This window comes from Dermacentor albipictus, chromosome 8 (genome assembly GCF_038994185.2).
Source record: "Dermacentor albipictus isolate Rhodes 1998 colony chromosome 8, USDA_Dalb.pri_finalv2, whole genome shotgun sequence".
Lineage (NCBI taxonomy): Eukaryota > Metazoa > Arthropoda > Arachnida > Ixodida > Ixodidae > Dermacentor > Dermacentor albipictus.
The window spans coordinates 22,345,485-22,368,530 of record NC_091828.1 but is presented as its reverse complement, the minus strand read 5'-3'; the positions used below and the strand labels follow the sequence as shown (position 1 = coordinate 22,368,530).

The window sequence follows — 23,046 nt, the reverse complement described above, 5'->3', positions numbered from 1 at the left end:
TGCCTCTCCCCACCACCTTCCTCCATCTGGCTGCTGATTGTGCTCACTCGTTTAACTGCTTCCTGGGCACTCTGATCACATGTAACAAGCCGCAGCTGTCGGCATTAAAGAATGGCACTACTATAACTGCAAAGAGGGCTCATGAGTGGCAAGCGATATGCGAGCCTCACCGAGGCAGCGCTTTGGTGGGCCCAAAAGGGGCCTGTTAAAGAATGAGAGGAGGCTGCCGCGGCAGCTTGTCAGCTTGAGAAATTCAGAAGAAACACTGAGGTGAGATCGCCACAAGCGTCTCGCCACGTACGTTGCACTGCATTGCACAAGAAAACCCTATGTCTGTCAGCCTAGCCAATGCTTCTCCAAGGCATCCAGGTGCTCCACGAAGTGAGCGGAAGGTTCCTCGCGAAAAGGAAGCCCCAGAGGGGGACTGAAGCATCTGCCGGGTCTACTGTGAGGACAATGTTAAGGCAGCCTGCTCTACCGTGTCATTGTTGCCGTCCTTGCCGTTGCTATCCGATGCAAGCACTCAGTTTCCAAATCTATAACCGTATGCTTTTTTTTTTCACCGGCAATGTGGTGCATTGCCGATTATCACTAGGCCGGTCAGTCATCTTTCGCTTCGGTGGCGAGTCAAAAGAGGCTGAGAAACCACGTGGCCAGTAACGGTTTCGACGCAACCAACAAAGACGAACACGGGCGATTACGCTGTTTGCAGAACTGTGCTGAATGAGGAGCCAGCGAGCAAGATGCGAGCAGCGCAGTTGGTGCGGTCCATTCGCGTTTCGAAGGGTGGCGTGGAGTAAAGATATGGGCACAGCCCAATCGTGTTCGGAGGGGCAGAAGGGCGACGGGAGAGAGGCGTGCGAAGGCTCGAAAATGACCGTGCAGCAGCTCTAATTTCTCGTTTTCTTTTATTCTTTTCAAGAATTTCACATTTCATTACCTTTCGGCTCAGACACCGAGCAGCCAGACTTCGTTATAACTGATAATATGGCATTGGGGCATTGCTGTAAGCGGGTTATTTCACCATGCAAGACAGAAAAGTTGATGGTGCAGCAGCTTTTCATTATTATAATTGATATATTGTTAAAACCGGTATCGTCGTAAGTGGTTTCTACTGTACTTGGTTATATCAAGAATTTCAATATACTGATGAAGTTTGTTATATCGAGGTTTAACTACATGCACATGCATAACAATGCTTTAGTACAAAATGTGCAAGGTGTATCTCTGCATTGAATAAAATGGACCAGCAAACTGTTTCAAAAGGATCCACAAAGGGTAACCCTGTATTCCCAGCATACACGTACGTGTACGTTCATTTTCTTTAATAGATGAGGTTCAACTAAGAAGGTTTATTTCTCTCTGTGTCACTTGGCGTGCTGTAATTAAAAGTCAACCATTACATATCTGCTTCTTTGAATACAAGCAGCATGACTTAGAAAGGGTTAATCACTGTAGCCGCCTAGAGAATGATTTCACACAGTGGCTTACAGGCTGGACAGCTTGGTACACTGCTTGCCGATCTCGTTGGCGAGTGCCACGAATTCGGTGGAGAGGTAGCCCTCGAGGCTCTTGAGCAATGCCACCGTCAGCTCATGGCTCACTGCAGCAGCACGAGAAGGTAAACGCTGAAGAATGCAATGACGACGGCCACTAAGCATGATGGCACATGTTGCACATTCAACTTTCAATTAGGTGGGTTCAAACAGTGAGACTTTCAATCTCAATTGAATATGAACATTCAAGAAAAATAATTTTCGAACATCACATACTTCTTGTTTTGAAACAAAGTAAAATTTAAAAATCTGTGCAGTCCACTTGGTGAAATAAACATGATGCATCTTTACATGATATGAAACTTGTTTGTAATGCCATTCACTACTGGGCATTTCAAAATGGATGAGAAACCATTGGATCTTGTTATATAGTACACCATGCCAATCACAGTAATGAAAGAAGAGGCCAGCACATCACCAGATGCAGTTGCACATATAGTGTGCTGCGCTCATTGAAGTAGTGAAGTGTGACAGTATAGTACCACACAATGTTTTAGAGGGACGTAAATATGGCGATAGTGGTTAACTAATTGACTGCTTTGTGTTCAACAAGAAAAATACTAATACAAAACTTCCGTTGTATTGACCTTTTTCATTTCATTTCATTTATTTGTTGTTTGAGACATACAGCTGTCTCAGGTGTTGCAGCAAAAGGCAGTATTCTTGCCTGACAAAGGCTGCAGCACCCAAAGCATGTTGACACTCTGAAACAAACAACAGCACAACAAGTTACAATTTTAGAAATATGATAACATATCGAAAGCGATTAACAATTCGAATCTCAATCAGTACATGTTAACAAGGAAAACAAAACAATGATATTGTGGTACATAAAAAAGTTATACAATAAAGTAGTGAAGAAAATACGTTTTAACAGATTTCTTGAACCTCAAGCTTGAAGTCAAGGTTTGTAATTGTTCCAGTATTGTGGGATTATTGTTTAGTAAGGTTGATATTTGAAAGTGTAATGCCTGTTTCCCGTAGTTCGTGCGAGTAAGCGGTATAGAGATTGGGTCATGTCTGAGATTATACGGAGTTTCCTTGGTGGCGAAGGTCTGATTAAATTGTATGTGATCAACTTGACGGAGACGGAACGCCTCGAGCGATAGCTTGTGCAAAAATAGGCGATCTATATCGAGTATGCCAAGCTTATCAAAAAACGGTTTAGTGTGTGCAAGAACAGGTAGGTTACAAACTGCTCTTACGGCTCTTTTTTGCAGCCTATATAGTGACATAAGGTTAGTTTTGGTAGTAGTTCCCCAGACCAGAAGGGAATAGTGTAGACGAGAGTGTATTAGTGTGTAATATAGCTGTTTCTTTAAATTCATTGGAATAAGATGTTTTAACATGTTAATCATTCCCGTCGCTCTACGAATGTCGGCTCTGAGGGTCTCCACATGAATGGACCAATACAGGTTTTCGTTAAACCATACGCCTAAAAATTTTACGCACTTCGTATTTTCTATAATGCGCCCCCCAAAATTTAACTCGTAGTGACCCGTCAGCTGCTTTCCTTTAGGTCTAAATATGACGTACTTTGTTTTTTCGCAGTTCAGTTGTATTTTATTTGAATTTAGCCAACAGTTGAGGTCCCCCATCCATCTATTGGCTGCAGTAAATGCTTCTTGAATGTTGTGATCAGAGAAGAAAACGCTGGTGTCATCTGCATACAAAGTTATGCACTGTGTGTTTGGGATGTTGACAATATCATTGATATAGAGAAGAAACAAAGTTGGGCCTAGGATTGAGCCCTGAGGAACACCGCAGTTTAGATCAAGAAGTTGGGACTTAGAATCATTTATGCAAACAAACTGCTTACGGAAGCTGAGATAGTTCTTGATTAAAGTATATGCTACACCTCTTATGCCATACCAGGGTAACTTTCGGAGCAAAATATCGTGATTAATAGAGTCAAAAGCCTTTCGGAAATCTAAAAATACTCCAATAGTGTAAGTCTGTTTTTCAAAATTCTTAATTAAGTGGTCTTTCGCATGCAAAAGCGCTTGCTCAGTAGACTTTTGTTTCTGAAACCCGAATTGTGCTGGTACTATTGCTTTGTTTTTTGTCAAGTGTCCAACTATTCTTTTATTTAAAATGCGTTCAGGGATTTTAGAAAAGATAGGAAGAACTGAAATGGGTCTGAAATTATTGAGGTTATCTAACGCACCCCCCTTATGCAGTGCCACTACTCTCGCAATTTTCATGAGCGCGGGAAATTCACCAGTCGATAAGACGAGGTTGCAGATATGCGAAAGCGGATGACATATAACTTGCGCTACACTCTTTATAGGCTTTGTACTTATTTCGTCCGCTCCGCATGCGCAGTTATTGTTTAGTGTAGATATGACGTCTGCTATCTCGGCTGGGCTTGTTGGGTACAGGAATATGGTGGGCATATCAGAACATCCTTTGTATGCTTCACATCGGCCTACAGGAGCATCGCTACACTGCGCAGCAGAAACCTGGAAATGCGAGTTAAATTTGTTGGCTAGGCATTCCCCTGATAATGGTATCCCGTCGATAACTATTGACTGAGGACAGTTCGCTTTATTGCCCGCCAATAATTCTCGAAATGTTCTCCAAAGCAGTGAAGGATTGTTTGCAGCCGCAGTAAACTTATTCTGATAGTACTCACGTTTAGCCTTCTTCATTTTAGAGTTTGTTTTATTTCGAAGCTGCTTGTAAGCTTGCAGGACGTGTGGATCTTTCGATTTAATGAATGTTTCAAATAACTTTTTACGGCGTTCAATTTCTTTATATAGTTCATAGGAGACCCAAGGCTTTCTAATTTTTCGGTGCGTTTTGCGCATTTCTAGTGGGAAACAAGTGTCATAAATTTCTTTAAAGAGTGCTATAAACTTACTGTAAGCCTGGTCAACATTTTTTTCTCTCTCTATTACACTCCAATCGGTGTTAGTTACAAGCTCTTGGAACTTCATAATGTTATTGTCACTTATTTTTCTACTTGCTCTGGCTTCTTTCCCATTCCGCGAAACACTACGATGAGTAGAGCGCGGTATAATGCAAAAGATTGGTAAATGGTCACTGATGCCGCTAGATATTATGCCCGAGACCATTTCATCGCTTAAATGGTTCGTTATACACAAGTCTAACAGTGTACTTGTTTCGACATTAATTCTTGTTGGCGCTTCGATTAAATTCCGACAGCCATAAGAGTGAATAACATCTAGTAGATCACATTTATGAGAGTTTTCAAGAAGGAGGTCAATATTAAAGTCACCAGTGAGTAACACGGGCACTTTCAACAACAAGCTGTGCTCCAGGATCTTTGGGACATTGAAATTGGTCAATTTATCCTGAGGGTTGAACTAAACAAGACACAGAAATAATGCCAGAACAAACCACCTATTTAGCAGTATATTTGCCCCTGAATCAACCGCACACCCACTTTCTGTGTCCAAAGTAGAAAACTAATGCAGAAATGGCATTAAAGCTCCCAAGCAGAGCACATGGATAAAAGAAGGCTCTAGCTTTTTGGAGCAGGCACGGGAGCAGCAAAAGTGTCATTTTGGAGCAGCTTTGGAGCAGTAGAAACCACATCTTGAAGCAGGTTTGGAGCAATTTAGGGTCTATTTCGGAGTATTTTTGGAGTACTTTTGGAGCACACTGAAGGCATTAAATGTAACTGAGAGCATTTTTTTAAATAGCAACTAATTAAAAAACTGCATGAAAATTGACTCTCTATTCCAATGGCCAGAATTATAAAGAAGGAGCGCAATATATAAAAAAATTCTAGCTCATGTTCATAAAATAAAAATAAACAAATGGCAGCTACTACAAACAGTAGTTGCACTAGACTAGCTATTAATTTCAGTTGCAAACAGAAAGAAAACACAACCTGATGGGGAAGAACTTTCGGTGAAGTGAACAAAGCCATTTCACATCGCTACAACATCACCTACATAGATTACTATGACAGTGTTAAGAGCACACACCAGTGAAAAAAGAATCACAGGTGATGCATAATTATCTTGAAGCAATGTAGTACCAGAAGCCAGCTAGCTACTACCATACGAAATACAAAGACCTTGCTGCTAAACATTAAAAATATGACTAGAGCCACATAATGAGGTCTCCACACAAACACCACCTTAAAGGTACTAAAGGTTACCAGAAACTCAAGTTAAAGTGGTAGAGCAATGTTCTAGAACGTCTAAGGCGTCAATTTAATCGCAAACAGAGCTTTAGCAACCGAGAAATTGAGGTAAATGCATGACACGATTTGAGACCCCCAGCGACATTCCGGTACTAGCCCGATGACGAAAGGACTCCTTATAATTTGTGTTACTAATACTCAACTACTCGTATTAAAAATATCATTTCATTCGATTATAAGACGAAAAAAAAAATGCTACTTGTCTACGTCTATTCGATTCTAAGAAAAAATAACATTTTGACGTTACCCTTCAGTAATATGGGTGTTCGAAAGGTTTCGTTTTCGCTCGACTCTGCGCCGCGCACGCTTTGGAGTTTCAGTACTTTCGTTATCGCGTTGTGCTGTGAGGGTTCTGCTGGCTCGCAAAACTTTCATTTGGAACAAGCAGCGAGAATGCCACGTCCATGTGATGTCGTGGGAAGACCTCGTTGCTTTCCCGCTCCGGAGAGCCGGTGTCGAAGCCGCCGTCGTAGTATGCAACAACGCCGGCAGTGCGAGCCCTCAGCAGCAGGTCGCGTTCGTCGGTGCTCAAATCACTGAAGTTGAGCCCACCATCGCGAGCCAATCTGTCGGTGTCAGGGTCCATTGCGACGAGCGTCGAAGTTTGCGTCATAGAATGAAGTACCAGCTTATGGGCGTCTTGCGCTGGAGTTTGAGGTATAGTAGCGGCGCCTGGTGGCGGTGCCGGAAACGACACCTGGGTCGTGCCAGCGTGGGTCGTATTCAGCTCTGGCTGTTGCGAAGCACGTTTCTAGGCCGAGTTTTGCGTCGATTCGCACTTTTTTATGCCCTGTTGCGAGTGCGAAAAGGCTCGTCACTTCTCACAGACCACGCCGACCACGCTGCGAGCTCGCCGCAGCCTATAGTTTAACGAAAACTGACTCTCCGTGTGCCGTGGGACGTAATTCGTTTCTCCTTCCGCTAGCCACCATACTCCCGCTTTCGCTCTGCTGTCGGCTCTGTCTTCGCTCTGTTTCTGGCCGCGCGTTTGCGTTTTGCGCAGAAAAGCCGTAGCGCCGTCTGCGGACGCCGTTCTACTCACCGATGGCGCAACGTCACTACGAGACCATGATGTCAGTACTCCTCGATCGGAGGGCGGGCGATTTGAACTGCGCTAGAGGTACGTGGACGCTTCAGAACGCATTTTCACTTAAAATAAGTCTCTCCTTGGCACGAAACAAGCGTTTCGAGGTTTCTGTGATGGTATTTCAACAGTCCACGTTGACTTAATAGTAACCTTTAGTGTCCCTTTAACAAAGATTCAGTTGGCCTTCATAGACGGAAGAGCTAGGTCAACTGCTTTGAACTAGTGTGGTTGCTTGCGCTAGTTGGTAATCCATGATCAAGCGCTGTGTATGTCATCTATCGCTGTCCTTGTCCTTCGCGCTGTACGTTATTTTTGATCAACTGCTTTGATTCGCTCAAGCACAGAGGGCAGTTTAGAGTCCACATTCCCCAGCAAAATATTGCCACTCTCTACTTTGTCCACGTCCCTGGCAGCCATACCTTTGCTTATAAGCACTTGTGCACTTGCTAGTAGAGCTTTGAGGGACGACAGTTGGTTTTGGAGGCTCGACTTCTTGTTGATCAGCTTCTTTCGCTCACAGTATTCAGTTGGCTCCTCCTCCTCATGCTTTTGCTTCTGGGGCATTGCAGTCTTTTTTCATTCAATTCGCTCTCGGTACGCCCTGTAGGATTCTCAAGGCTTCTTTGAATGTCCCTAGTCAGAGGCACCTTTGTAGCATCTCCACTGTACCTCTTCATAAAGGCCTTGGTTTGACGAAGGCTGGAAATGCTTACTATAGACAAAGTGCTTCGTTGGTGGATTGTATGCTTGTTTTTGCTGAACCCTCATTCGCAATCTGCGTTCCTGTGAGGTAGTGACAGAATTGTTTCGACAAGATTAGTAAGCTTTGGGTAGCCTGACCAGCAGGTGTCTGAAATGCAAACACACTTGCCCAATGGGTGACCACATTAGGTGAAAATTCCCAGTCACTGGTTTTGCAGATCAGGGAGTTCCACTCGTCAGTGAGCGATGACACATTGCTGGGTGGAATGACTTGAGGCAGAGCATTAGCCACATAGTACAGTGAAGGTGTGAGAGAATTCCCTTCTATGGCTGGGTTTAAAAACCTTAACAGAAACAACAGCTTGTTGTCTAGTGGCAGCCTCGAGATCAGGTACTTTGCACAAGCTAAGTAAAATGCTCTTGCCTCGATGTAAAATGCCTTCTCTATTGGATTCCACACTTCCATTGACTGCTCCATGTCCAGGCCAATTTCAGGTTCTGCCTTCGAATTTGCAGAAGACTGTACATCAAGTTCTTTTAGTTACGACCCAGTAGCACCTCCAAACGACTCTTGATGGAGGAACCTTCCAAGGACCTGCTTCACGAGAACCAACATCTCGTTATAAAAAACATGCAGGAGAAGATCCTTGCTTTGGAATAGTGTTTAACAGTGATAAATAAAACGCGCACCCAATTTTTTAGCAAGAAAAATGGGCAAGGGTTTAGTATGTGTTGCGCAATGGCGACCGGTTTTTCTGAAGTAAGCTTCGCCACAGTACAATAGTGCTACGCTGTGAAACGTATGCTACAAAGGCAGCTTTGGTTTTATGTAATTGCACAGCAAGGCAAGTTTCGGCCCAATTTTCATGTAAAAAAAGAAAAGGCTCATGTTAGAATCAGATAAATGCTGCAATCAGACATTGTGAGCTGTGGCTATTGCATTAAGATCTTCCTAGTGCAGACTGAAAGTAGGCTTTTCGACAGGAGATTTGTGTTAAGTGCATTGTCCTAAGCTCCACCAAGACAGACGCTGTCACTAAAGGGATTGCCATAAATGTCACCATATGGGTCAGGCACTCAGAGTGTCTACCAAGTTCACATTTCCAAATTCCTTGAGTTTTCCAGGTTTTCCCTGGGTGCCTTTGCAAAATTTCCTGAGTGACACAGAACTTTGCTTTATGTCAAGACAGGCTGACACCATGCTGCCCGATGCTGTCACTCCCTAGTAAGCATGTTAAAAAATAAACAAAACAACTTAATCATTTTCGAATAGTGACCTAATCCAGTTAGAATAGTAAGGAGTAGTGTTTATTTTATTCACAAAAAAAAGACAAGCGAGGGGTTCGTAAAATGCACAGCAAATAAAATATCTTCGAAAAAATGGTAAAACCCATTTTGAATATTCTCAAATACGAATTAAAAATGGATGCATACTGAAGCAAATCTTTTATATTATGAGCTATTTCTATAAACTGATAGCAAGCTCATAGGTATGAGGCCTGAACTTTGTCATAACTAAGGTTGTCTCTCAACAGCTGGTAATTGCCAACCTTAACTGTCCTGACATGCTCTCAGCCCCCGCACAACGCCCGAGTGTTTCGTTTCCCTGCTTTAAAGAGTTTATTTTGGTTTGGATGAGGGACACCTGCATCTCGACGTCAGCCGACACTTTGTTTTGTGAGCTCCAGCTCCTCCAAAGAAACGGCGGCACGCTTCCTTTCCTGTATTTCTAAATGCGTAGTTCCTTTCTGTTCTTGTCGTCCTTCTGCCGCACGTTCGACCCGCAGATCATTTGAAGCATTCTCTTAGTTGTACAGTCAACGTCCGATTTTCGGACTCTCTAGGGGCCGCGAAAACGTCCGAAAGATCGGTCAGTTCGAAAAAATGAATGCATGTCTTTTACTGCCCTTAAGCGCTCAAATCGCCACAGACACATCTGAAAAAGCTCTGAAGGCGTGCCAGTACACTTATTAGGCATATCGGTTTTTGTGCTGTGGCAGGAGATGGCGAGTGCACGCGCGTATAATTAAGGAATACATACTGTGTCCCGTGACAATTGTCCCTTCCCACGCTTATTAAGCTTCACCGCGTAACACTGCTATACTGAGGCAAAGCTGACTTTCCGGAACCAACATGCAACGCGCCGTGCTTTTCGAGCTTCGAAGCCAATCGCGAGCTCGAAAGCATGGCAAAGGCGGAGTCGGTGCCACTGCTGACAGCGGCCAACACGGCACCGAACGGCACCCGAAATTTCAGACGTTCTTAAACATTGATTCCAGGGGTACGTGGTGGTGCCACGAGGCATCGGGCATCCGGCAAGCCGGTCGTTGACTGCATACTGGCAACTCCAGCCGACGACACGGCGCCAAAGATGATTCGTTATGATTCCTCTCTGTTACTTGAGCCACTATTACGGCGACTTTCGTTTCCTATCGATAAAATTAGATCCCTGATAGAAGCACCAATTCCCTGCATTTTCCCGGTTGGTAGACACCCTGGGCACGTACATACTGACTGGTCAAGTTCAAATTACCTGGTGAAGGCCAATTTTAGGATCGAAATAGTGAACGTTTGAGCCCATAGAAATAGAATAAACAAAAAAATTAAATAAACCGGAAAACTGAATTATGAGGGGACATGGCAAAATCGAATTAACCTAAGTCTACTGTATAGACTGTTTAAAAGCAAGGCATTCTTATTGAATGATTGAAATTTATTGAGCATAAGTTATCTGCCCCAAGCATTTGCTCAGAAGCTAGTGCCCCTGTATAAGAACACTTGCTCCCCTGTACAGCAAAATGAGTCAGAACACTAATTGACATTGTATCTATCTGCCTCCTTTGACACTCCAATATGTGTTACATATATGACACTCCAACAGAAATGAATGTTGGACAATTTCGAATAGTTAAATCTCAAATCATAAACAAATCGAATAGCAAGGACTGCATGAGTCACAATTCAAAATTTTGAATATTTGCACTCTCATTTTGAATATTAAAGAGACTTTAGGGAGAAATACAATTAGGCTGGACTGACAGATCACGCATCTGCAATGATGGGTGTGTGAAGTCTTACAGTCATACATTTGCCATGGTAGAAAGAATGCAAAAATAAATTTCAGCAGAACCTATCTACGATGATCATCGCAGTTATCCAAGAGCCACACTCACACAGCACACATACTCTATCCGACTACCATTACAGCTGATTGAGTGGAGTGTAAGGGCATGCCCTGTTTGGCCTCATTGCTTCTGCAGCCAAACGCCCTTTGCATACGCGACAATATCCTGACACAGTCGATCCTCGTTAATTCAAGCACGCTTCATTCAAACTTGTTTATTCAAAGTGACACAGTGGTCCCGTTAAAGTTATATGTAAGAAACGCCCGGTAATTCAAACGCACAAGCATTTCTAATGGTTAATTTGAACATACTGCACTTTGAAAATGCTCTCAGCAGCACACCAAATCACACGGCGGCACTTTCGACCAGCATTCCTCTGACTCCCCTACAGAGGAAGAGCTAGGAGAACCCTCAACGCCCCGGAAATTTGTGCGCAGGCATGTGCAGGTGCGCATAGCCAATTACTTCTGTTAGTGACGGGCGCCCAATTTTTCGGGCATGCCCAATAATTCAGACGCCTTTGTGGTACTGCCCTGTACCCCATAGAGTCAATGTATAAGAATGTCTAAAATTTCGGATGCTGTAACATTCGCAGTGCTGGTTGCATTCTACGTTGGAATCTGCAGATAGGATCCCACCGCTCCACGGGCCTGTTCTTCGAGCCTGAAGACGCTCAGTGCCTTCTCCACCCTTTCTGCGATGTCTAGCTCAACTTGCCCGCCTGTGACACCATGCCCCTCAACGTTTTTTCCAAGTGCAAGGACAATGTGATCTTGCAAAACACTTCAGTGCTGTGCTTGGACAATCTTGTTGCCATTGTTGCCTACCTGTTCTCACCTCCAGTTGTTCAAGAAACATCATCCTCTTGAATGCCTTCCGAAATGGGCAGCTTTGGCCGAGCTGTAACAATCGGGATGCTGGTCGCATTCTACATTGGAATCTGCAGATAAGATTGTCCCACCTGCTGCCCTCGGTGTCTAGCCATCGGATGTGTCACAAAAAAAAAAAACTTTCGCCGCCCAATTTTCCGGATGCTTTCCCATGACAGCAGGTCTGAAACGGCATTAATCAAAGCCACCAACACCACCATTTCGATCATCTCGCGGCCTCGGCCGGCGCTCTTGCACGCAGATCCGTTGGCAGCCGTAGCCACAGCGCAACAACGCTAGGCCTAGCTACGACATTTGCTACCAAGCTTCTAGCTGTTCGGTGCAATGTGTCACATTGAAACATTTTGCCACTGCTAGCAATGGTGCCGACTCTACCTTTGTAATACTCGCCAATGGCTTCGGAGTGCATGATAAGTTGTATAATGCCAGGTCTCGAAAGTCAGCTTCGCCCCAAAATGGCTGTGTTAGGTGGTGAAGCATAACAAAAGTTACAAGGGGCAATTTTCAGTGATATGGCATGTTTTCTTTAATCATACATGCGTGAACCCACAGTCTTCTATCATAGTACGAGCACCGATACGTCTGATAAGTATACTAGCAGGCCTTTAGAGCCATTTCGGATGAGCCTGTAGTGATTTGTGCGCTTGGGGACAGTACAAGGTATGCATGCATTTTTTCAGGCAGCCTGATTTTTTGGACATTTCCGTGGACAGAGTCTGAAAAATCGGACGTTGACTGTTTTTTGCAAATACGTGTGACTAAACCCTCTGGAACTTGTGACTCGTGTTAGCTCGGTGCGCATGCCACTGCAGGTAAGTACTCCATTGAATTAGCTTCCTTTAATTCGAACTTCATTTAATTTGAACAAGTTTTCTAGCCCTTCGGAGTTCAAACTATTGTGATTCAAATGCAGCATGATGGTAGTGGTGCTCTTTCGCTCTATTGTGAGATGCTTTCCTGCCCCTTCTGAGCTGTTGGTGCGGCTCTGAGGGTAAGTAGTTGCTTAGCATGCTGCAGGCCCTGGTTTGATTCCTTTTAGGGACTGGATTTACTTTCTTTTTCTTTTTTTACGTGGTTGAACACTTTTTCAATGCTTTTTGTGTAGAGCAGTTGTGTTTCCCCATGATCATATCCTCTTGAAAGCAATTTAGGTGTTTCCTTTTCATCCTGCTCGAAGGGGTACTGCAGACATACTCCCCACAGGCCACACCAGTCACTGCCTCTATGCTGCAGCTTCACATGAAGGCCCCTTACCATTGACCAGAAGACAGACAGTGGAGCTGTATGCCCTGAAGATCAGCAGGTGACATTGCTCACGCTGGCCCAACGAGTCGGACACATATATCCGCTGAGTCCGTGACAGAGTCTCTTCCTCGTCGACTGGACCGTACAAGAACCTGCACAGTCATGGCGGAAGTCTCGAGACATAAAGCTTTACATAGGAAGCTTCTATTTATAAAACAAAACCACCACAACAACAAAAATTGCTCTCGGCAACTACTCAGCCGAATGTTTTCATTAAGAAAGTATTTGCAACCTTTACGGAATAAAGAGAAACCACTGACACTCCTTAGGATGCCACAATTTCTTTACTAATGCTAAAGACAGAGCTGCTCACTTCGCATGCCATTAGCTGGAATCTCCTTCTGAGTTGAGCAAGCTGTGGTCTGGTCTTATCCATATTCTTGCACCACCAATATATTATTCTTTTTATTTGATATTTATTTATGTGTTTATTTAAACCTTTAAGGCCTATAAGGTGTTACAGAAGGAAGTTGGGCAACATTTACTGATCTAACAGGAAATACAGCAGTCATGCATGCACAAAAGAAACATATGCGTGTTAACATACATATTCAATCCATTTGTAGAAACACTTTGCAACATACAGATTCACGTCCAGTATAAATTAGTAGCAAAGTATAAACATTCATTACAAGATATATTAATGCACTGCAAGTTTAAATACATCAAGCTAGTTTGCTGACACAACGGAGGTCGGCAAAGTGTTTCAATTTTGACTTGTCTAAGGAAAATATAGCAAAAAAATTTTTGTCTTACAAAAGGGAATGCAAACTTTGTACTGATAAACAGCACAAGAAGTATAACATGGCTCAGAAAGAAGTACACTTCTAAGTTCCTGGTTCTGATGGTATAATTTGAAGATTAAAGACAGGCACGAGGCTGTCCTACAATATCATTGTAGAAGGGAGTGATCGACCGAGTAAAGTGATCGACCAAGATTCAAATCATCTTCCGTGCTGTCAAGCTTGTTTGAGATGAAGCACTTACTAATCGTTTCATTTGGGGGCAGTACCAAGACACTACAAAGTCCTCAGAGCCCTCCCGAGCGGCCCCGTCATCTGCGAATTATCGGCTTGTTGATACCGAGCTGACCAGCCGCGGCGGAGTTTCCCCGCTCTTTGACCATCAAGATTGCTCATCTCTCGAAGCGAGCGTCTTACCAAATGCACTGCACCACCGTCACGTCACGATAAACGGTGTCGAGGCGTGAAATGCTGCAATGTACTGCAGCACCGTAATCGTAACATCAGTCACAAGCAATGGGAAAATTATGTTGATTCGAATACGATTCGAACAAAAAACAAGTTCTTACTTTGGTCGACTTGTCTATGGATTGGATTGAGACGTAAAGGTACAGATTGCCAATGCAACGCTAAAAACTTCGGGATTTAGAATGTGTTTTGAAATGGCCAATTTTGCTGCTACAGTAGACTCGCGATAATTCAAACTCTGATAATTTGTACATTCGGTTAATTCAAACAAAAGTCAAATTTTTGGTTGGTCCGCTATGTTTTCAATATATTTAATAGCCGCTTAATTCAAACTTCATCATTCGGTTAATTCATACTTTTTGCGTGTTCGTACCGGAAAATATCTGCAAGTAGAATAGCCTCCATAATTAGTCTAAAGCTGATTGCCTGCCTGTACTTGACAAAGCGGTCAAAACCATGCGGGCCACTGGCACAAAATTAATACGCACCACACCGCACGATCGTGTGTCAACATGCCGCGGTATGGCGAAAAAAAGGGGGATGGGTGCAGCCAGCAGATTGGAGGTGCTTTCCACAGCGTCTTCCAAGTGGAGCCTCATCTGCACTACGTTATATGTAATGATAACTTCATTCGTCGTGTAAGGATGCTTGTGTGCCTGTGCCTTCGAAAGCCCTCTGAGAAATGAAAGTCCTTTCGAAATGACGCAGAAGAAGTTCCGCGGTTATGCTTGGAAGACGCCATAGAAAGCGCCTTCCCTACGAAAGTGACACACGCGGCATTCAGCCTACTCTGCCTTCCCGGAGTGCCGGCAAACTCTGAACTACGTGACCTGCCTTCCCACCTGGTACATGCTGCTACACCTAGCGTGCCGCACATTCCACGATCGACCAAACAGATCGCCGCAAAGGAAGTACCGAACGCTATCCCTCAAAGAGAAATTGGCTGCTATTGAATAAGTCGATGCTGGAGTTAAGAAAACTGCAGTGGCAAAGAAATATGGAATCCCCAAAAGTACGCTGACAACCATAGGTAAAGCCAAGGACAAGCTGCGGAACAATGCAAGCTGCTTTGCCCTGTATGGAAAAATGCTTAGAGAAGCAGCGCACCCTGATCTGAAGTCAGTTCTCCTTTGGCTTAAGCGCGCACGGGGCTCCAGCCTCCCAGTTAATGGACCAGTCCTGTGGGAGAAAGCCGAAAAACTGATTGCGCACTTTGGAATTGAAGGTTTTAGGTGCAGTGCTATGTGAATTTCTTGATTCAAAGAATGACACAGCTTCGCATTCAAAACAGTAAGTTGTGAAGCGGCAGCAGTCAATGAAGCTGTTTCTGCCGAGTGGCAGCAGACGCGACTTGAGAGCGTGCTACATGAATACTCCCCGACTGATATATATAATGCCGACAAAAGGGGGCTGTTTTTTAAGTGCCTGCCAGATCATACCTTGTGTCCCAAGGGGGAGCGATGTACTGGCGGAAAGCTAAGTAAAGAAAGGCTAACCATCATGGTTTGCGCTAACATGGATGGAAGCCATGTTAGACAGAACTTTTCGTAGTGGGGAAGGCAAAGTCCCAAGGTGCTTGAAAGGCATTCGAACACTCCCAGTTGCTTACGCAAGAAACATGCATGCATGGATGATGCAATCCTTATCTGAGGATTGGCTCTGCAAATTGGATGGGCAGATGAAGGCAAAAAGAAAAATATTGGACCTCCTTGACAACTGCCCTGCACATGGCGACGTGGAGAGGCTGGAAGCAATTCGCCTCAAATTTTCGCTTCCCAACACAACAGCTGTACTCCAGAAACTGGATCAAGGTATAATAAAATGATTGAAGATGAATTACAGGAAGCTGCTGCTGAAGAGAATGTTGCTACGTATGGACAATTCCATGCCACACAGTGTAAGACTGCTCTGAATGCTGTAACGTCAACAACAATATGGAATTGTGTCCAGCATGCTTTCTGCATCCCTGGCTGCAGCATTGGCACTTTGCCCGACTGCTAGCAAAGTGAAGCTGAAAACTGCTGCGAGGATGACAACGCAAGCATAGTGCTTTCTGCTCTGCAAGCGCACAACATAGCTGCCGACCTCAGTGATTATGCAGCTGCTGATGACAACCTGTCTGTGCGCAGGGAGGACACACTCGACGACTTCAGAGCCGAGCTGCTGCCACCACAATGCAGCAGCGAAAGTGAAGAGGAGGAGTTGGAGGAGGAACCCAGTGTGACACCTACACAGGCCTTCCACTACATTGCTCAGGTCCACAAGTTTCTGACAGCAACAGAAAGCTCTCAAAACGAATTGGCTGCTCTTACCAGCATAGAGAGCATTGTGCTGAAGGCACATATAGCTACGAAGCAAGTGACCATTCACAATTTCTTTAAAAGGTCTGGTCAGCAATAGATGGCAATTGTTGTGGACTTTTCACCTATGGGTCTGTATTCAGAGTTTGGTCATTTTTGAAAGTCATTTTTGGCGTGACCATATAGGATGACAATGGCCAAACTCGTAATACGGATCCGGCTTCGTTTCTTCAAAGGTTTGGTTACCTGTAGGTGGCCAATAAACTAGTTGTGGACTTTTCACCTCTGCTCTCTGTCTATTTTTCTGTAGTTAAAGCGTGGAAATTCTTAAGGAAGTGATTGAAATCGATGCGCAAGCATAATGTGCACTGTTATCCTGCCCAGAATCATATATAAGAGAATTTCTGATAATTCAAACAAGATCCCGAGGTCCCTTCAAGTTTGAATTAATGAGTCTACTGTATTCGAATGTACTGCAATAGTCGAGTTTAAGCAATGAAAATTAAAAAAAAAAAACTTGTCCTACAATCACGTAAACACGGTAGTTTCAGAAACCTAGGGTTGAATTCAGTGTACTAGATGTGTATCTTTGCACTTCGCTACTATCAGGATGCAGCTATAGCAACAGTCAGTGAGTCTGTTACTCCTTTTCAAACTTAGCAGGCAACGCTGTGGAAGCTACACAAGTGTGGCTTTTGCAGCCTAGTAGCTTTCGACCTGAGATGCTTTTTACAGAATAATGACGTTATATACTCCAACTACAACTTGTAGGTGCAAAGTTGCATCTAATCATCCATTATTTATGCACCTTTTTGCTTCCAGTATGCACAGTATTGTGCTTTTGCTGCAAACATGAGCAGTGAGCTGAGGCCACTGGTCACTCATTCAGTGGTAAATAAGCGTAGATGTGCGATGCCTTCTATGTAATAACTAGACCATGTCCTGCTATTAAAGTAATCGACCGACTTTTTGGACAAGCCTGATAATTTGGACACCCTTTGCAGCACCACCGCGTAGCCCATAAGGTCAACATATAAGGATGTTAATAAATTCGAACGTTGAACCCTTCAACGTCCGACTTTTCTGATTTCTTGCTGTCCCTGCATGTACAAAATGGCATTAATTGAAGCCACTACTACCGCCATTCTCATTATGTCCCAGCCTTGAAACAGTGCTCTTGCACACTGATAGACTGGCAGCCGTAGTAGTTTTGTGCTCTTGTTAGGCCTAGATGCTTCGATGTTCGCTAGCAAGATTCTGGACATCCGGTGCCATGTTTTTCATCTCAAGAATTGGTCGCTGTCGGCAATAGCGCCAGCTCTGCTTTTGTCATCTTCGTTGATGGCATGTAATTGTGGAAAGCAAGATGAGGGCCTCAAGTGTTGCATAATGCTGGTTCCCTAAAGTGTGTTTCGCCACAATATAGCGGCTATGTTATGCAGTCAAGCATATACACTGTATTTCGGTGAAGCATTCCAACGGTGCAAAGCAGCCACTGTCACTGGACATAAAATGTGTTCCTTAATTAAACGTGCAAGTGTTGTGTCAGCAGGCGGCGGGGGCCCGGCGTCCGGAGAGCGTGCGGCGAGCGCCCGGCGCCACCGACGCGAGAGAGGGAGACGCGGAAACAACCGCCCTCGATGAAACCAGACAAAGGACTCGGCCGGCAAGCGGCCGTTTATTGCACAAAGACTTCACTCGCCAGATGTCACCTTCTGATTGGTCAACGCTCGACACATGACCGAAGGGGGGTGTGCCATCTAGCTAGACTGGGCCAGAACATGAATGAATGATTAACCGGAGATCTCTCAGAGGGAGACACTATACCACAGCAAGCACCCCACCATGTCCTGCCACAGTATGAGTACCGAGGTGCTTAAAGCTATTTTGGGCTTACTGTGTAAATTTGAGCCCTTGAGCGCAGTTAACAGCATGCATTTGTTTTATTGAACTGCCCGATATATTGGATGTTTTTGTGGTCCCTAGGGAGTCCGCAAAATTGGGTGTTGACTGCATAAGGTGAAATGCTACATAGAATTTTATGATGCATACCTACGCCATTCTTCCTCATGTGGAAGCTTTACTTTTCATCACAAACCAAAGCAGTCAGCTGTATTGCCTGCTATATGTGAAACAGAGCACATAAAGCTTTACCAGGGTCTCACCTGCACTGGGTGGCACCCGTTGCTGGTCTCGGTGCAAATGTGCAACCTGGAAGCAGCTCACTCTCAACGGTGCTCTGCAGCACATCGTGCACCAGATACTGGTAGAGCACCTGCATGTCCCCTTGCTCCAGGCCACTCCTGTATAGGGGCAACAGAGAATGAGGCACAAGCCAAGTTGTTTTCCTGCTCAACATTCCACTAAAAAACTGTACAAAGATTATGCAGATCCAATGCACAAGTTTGAAGCTATCTGAAGTGAAGCTAGTCTGAAATGGCAGATTAAATTATACACAGTCGAACCCAACTATGTCGAACCCGTTTACATAGAATTTTCCTGTATATCGAAGAATTTCTGAACAAGGTATAGTTACAATGGGTATATAAAGCAGAAATTACGCTTATATTGAACAAAAATAGCAGCGACCCTCGATGTAAATAACTTCAAGCAGTGCAAAAAAGCCCCCAGAAATTGGCTTTCCCTCCCGACGGAAGGGAAACTCACTGGCAAGTCTCAAAAGTGTTTTAGTCAGGTGGCGCGGCTCCATCCACCCATTCTCCCTACCGTCACCATGCTGCGTCGGGTGAGCCGTCAACAACCCCCTGCAAAAAATGATCAACGCACACCCATAGCGCCTGCTCAGACAGCCAATCAGAGGCTTTTCTGCCTTTGTCATGCAGTGCAAGCCATGCAAGTGCAAGTTGTCTCGTTGCTTTTCTCATTCATTGCGTTTGCACCTTGTGGGCCTTCTCCTGTAATGTTGCCGTGATGGCTAGCACGAAGCAGCAGAATTTGCCTTTCGCCGTGAAGCTGAAATCATAAATCGAGTCAAATGCACTGAGAAGTCAGATGTCGTCACAGCATACAAGAATCCAAGAAGCACTCTAAGCATGATATTGAAGAATAAGGCGGAGATTACGGCCAAAGCGGACAAACGGCCCATGTATAAGACCCATGAAATGATGGCTATTTATAGGACGTCAAGGCGCCCGTGTACAAGTGGTTCATCCGAAACTGTTTGACGTGCCGGCTTCCGCGTGCCCGGTGATGACTGAAAATTCTGATGAGTGTGATGAAACCATTGCCAGTGTTGCCGAAGTTTGGAGTGAGCTGTCAGAATTTCCAGAAGCCACTGACGGATAAATGGTGGATGAGTTGGTGAGAGCGGATGACGGTGTCACGACCACGGGGGAGTTCAAAAACAAAGACTACATTGCAGACATCGTACTGAGCGCGAATGAAAGTGGGCACAATGAGGAAAGCAACTATAGTCCTTCACCCACATCCTCCGAAGTGATTGGCGCACTCGCACTAGTCTGGCGCTTATGCACGAATGTGGAAGGTTGCAGCTTCAGCAGCTCCAACTCTTTAGACAATGTGGAGAAGTGCATGCTGTCACAGGCAGCATAGTTGTGCAAGCAGAAGAAGATACAGGACTATTTCATGCAAAACTAAGCGTTTCATCAATAAAGTGCTTTTATAAATGGCAGGTGCTTTCATGAAATCCAATTCTTTAGCAGGCTTACCATACTGACTCGAATATAACTTGCATTTTTTCCCCATAAAACGGGTCCAAAAATTTTGTGCTCCTTAGAATCGAGCACGACCCTAAATCTATGTTACCATATCGCCACCGACATTTCGAAATGGCCACCTTGCATGCGCTTCGAGCCTAGCTGCCGTAGCTTTGTCCATGTGATGTAGTACGTGTGCTTAGGCAATGCTTCTTTTGGCTTAGGTTAGTGCACTGTCTGTCTTCCTGTTTTCTGCATTTGCTCTATCAGCATGGAAGTGTCGACTGCAAAGACATGCCGAGTTCATCACGATGCCACAATTAAAAGGAAAGCGATCGCGTGTGCAGAGGCGGATGGAAATTGAGCCGCATCAGGGGCATTTGGAGTTCCCGAAACTTGTGTGTGGGAATGGCGCAAACAGGAGAGGCTTTCTACATCGGCGGCTGCTACGTACAGCGCAGCCAAGCGGCCCCCATCTTGAAAGCGATCTGCGACGGAGACAAGAGTCTATGCATCTAAGTACACCACACTGTGTTCTCGTCACTTAGTTCGTGTCGAAGCGATAGGCTGCGCGGAAGTCAATTCCCTCGCTCCTGCTACCGCACTTCTTCAATCCAGAGTTTAAAGAGTTTCCGCAGTCACTGAGTGAGACGTGTTCATGTTTGCTTGTGCGCACATGACATCATGCTTGTTAATTTAGTTAGTAAGCAAATATTTAAAAGTTTATACGGCCTATAAAACTGCTACCTTTACTTTTCGTATAGCTGTCTACTAATTTGCTTTTGTAATTGATGCTTCACCTTTCGGGCGAAACTGCAACTTTTTTAATTTACCACAACTTTTATGCATTGGGAAAATGAGAGACAGTTGTATTTCTGTGCGACAGAATCAGGTGCATGGCACTGTAACGGATTTTTATTTTTATAGGTCACGGTAAATGGATGTGTGTTACAATCGAGGGCGTCTTTTTTTTCTTTGGTCACGAAAACCAGGTGTGCATTACAATCAAGGGCACGTTAGAATCAAGTAACTACAGTATATCTAATTATGCCCTATATCGAACTGACAGATGTTTTTATGTTTCAAGTTCAATACAACCAGGTTTTACAGTAGGACAAAACCAGGGATCTGCCTATACATTTTTGAGGGGTGGGCATTTGGTGGCCAGGAAAAGAAAGAGGTTGAAAGGAAAAACCAGTCACAAAACATAAAGGACAAGAGGTTAGGTTCCCACCAAAACCTCTCCACTTTGTCCTTTGTGTTTTGTGACTGGTTTTTCCTTTCCACTATGTACCAACTGGCGCGGATTTCAACCCTTCTGCAAAGAAAGAGGGGAGGGAGGGGGTGTACACACGAGACTAAGCCTCTTCTTTTCTCTTTCTTTTTTTCCGATATGACAATTTCACCATTTTGAATCGCAAACTTACCAATTTTGGATGCTACAATGATGAAATTAACGTGAGTTGGCACTACATCCGACCACGATCGTAAAAGTGCATCAGGACATAGAAATGAATAGCTTGTTATTGTCAAAATATGTGCAAAACATGCGCTTCCTGTGTGCTTGTGGCAGCAGTAATGAATCGCAACGCCAAGTTTTTTTCATTTTCATTTACTTCTTTTGCTTCATTTCCGCACAGCGAAATGCAGTACAGTCAAAGCTGGCTATATCGAACTTGCTAAAGAATGCCTATCAGTTCGATATAGGGCATAATTCGATATAGACCTGCTAAAGAACTGGACATCATAAAAGCACATGCCATATATCAAACCACTTTATTGATGAAACTAGCTTAGTTTCAAATGAAATAGTCCTGTATTTTCATCTGCTTGGGCAATTTCGCTGCCTGCAACGCACACACTTCTCCGCATAGTCTGAAGAGTTGGAGCGGCTGAGGCCGCAACCTTCCACATTTGCGCAGAAGCACCGGACTAGTGAGAGTGCACCAATCACCTTGGAGGATGTAGGCAAAGGACCGTCATTGCTTTCCTCATTGCGCCCACTTTCACTTGTACTCAGTACAATGCCAGCAATGCAGTCTTCGTTTTCAGGCTCTCCCGTGGTCACAACACCATCATTTGCACTCACAAACTCATCGACCGTCGACTCGTCAACAGCTTCCGAAAATTCTGACACCTCGCTCGAAACTTTGGCATTACTGGCAACAGCTTCGTCGCAATCATCAGAATTTACTGTTACTGACCGGGCATGTGGAAGCCGGCACGTCTGAAACAATTTCGGATGAACCACTTCTACACGACTGTGCATACTTGTCAGGCACCATGGGCACCAGGTCACGAGTTTGTCCGCCTTAGCCATAATCTCCCCCTTATTCAAGATCGTGCCGAGAGTGCTCCTCGGAATCTTGCATGCTGTGGGGTCATCCGACTTCTCACCATGTTCGACCCGATTTATGATTTCAAGCTTCACGGCGAAAATCAAATTTTGCCACTTCATCACGGCAACACTGCGGGAGAAGAACCACAAGGTCAAGGTACAAAAAAAGTGAACCAGAAAAGCAGCGCGACAACCCGCACTTGTGCCATCTTGCACGACGAGGGTGCAAGAGCCTCTGATTGGCTGTCTGAGCAAGCACTGCGAGTGGGCCAGGATCATTTTTTTTGCAGGGGGGTGTCAACAGCTCACCCGACGCAGTGCGGTCATGGTAGGAAGAGTGGTTGGATGGAGCTGCGCACGCGGCCATTTTTCCCCGCCGCCACTAGGGAAAGCCAACTTCTGAGGACACTTTTGTGCCACTTGTTCAGTATATTGGGAGTCGCTGCAATTTTTGTTCGATGTAAGCGTAAATCTTTTGCTATATATACTCATTGCAACTACACCATGTTCAGAAATTGTTCGATATACAGAATAATTCTATTAAACAGGTTCGATGTAGTCGGGTTCGACTGTACTATAGCTATTTGCAGGTCAGATGGCTTCATTTTACAATGGTGGCGTTGTCTCAATGAAAAGTCGCACTAGTCACAAGCTCCGCGGTGCGATGGCACCTCCGGA

The 23,046-nt window shown here is 44.6% G+C and overlaps 1 protein-coding gene across 1 annotated transcript in view; it reads right to left on the bottom strand.

The window, feature by feature from the left end:
• Positions 1-23,046, bottom strand: part of Ccz1 (vacuolar fusion protein CCZ1) — a 79,412-nt gene that overhangs the window by 23,744 nt on the left and 32,622 nt on the right. The window contains exons 8-10 of the mRNA XM_065444543.1: positions 18,519-18,656; positions 12,792-12,934; positions 1,492-1,603 (exon numbers count right to left, since the gene is read on the bottom strand). Coding sequence (XP_065300615.1) covers positions 1,492-1,603; positions 12,792-12,934; positions 18,519-18,656 — 393 coding nt within the window. The remainder of the gene's footprint in view (positions 1-1,491; positions 1,604-12,791; positions 12,935-18,518; positions 18,657-23,046) is intronic.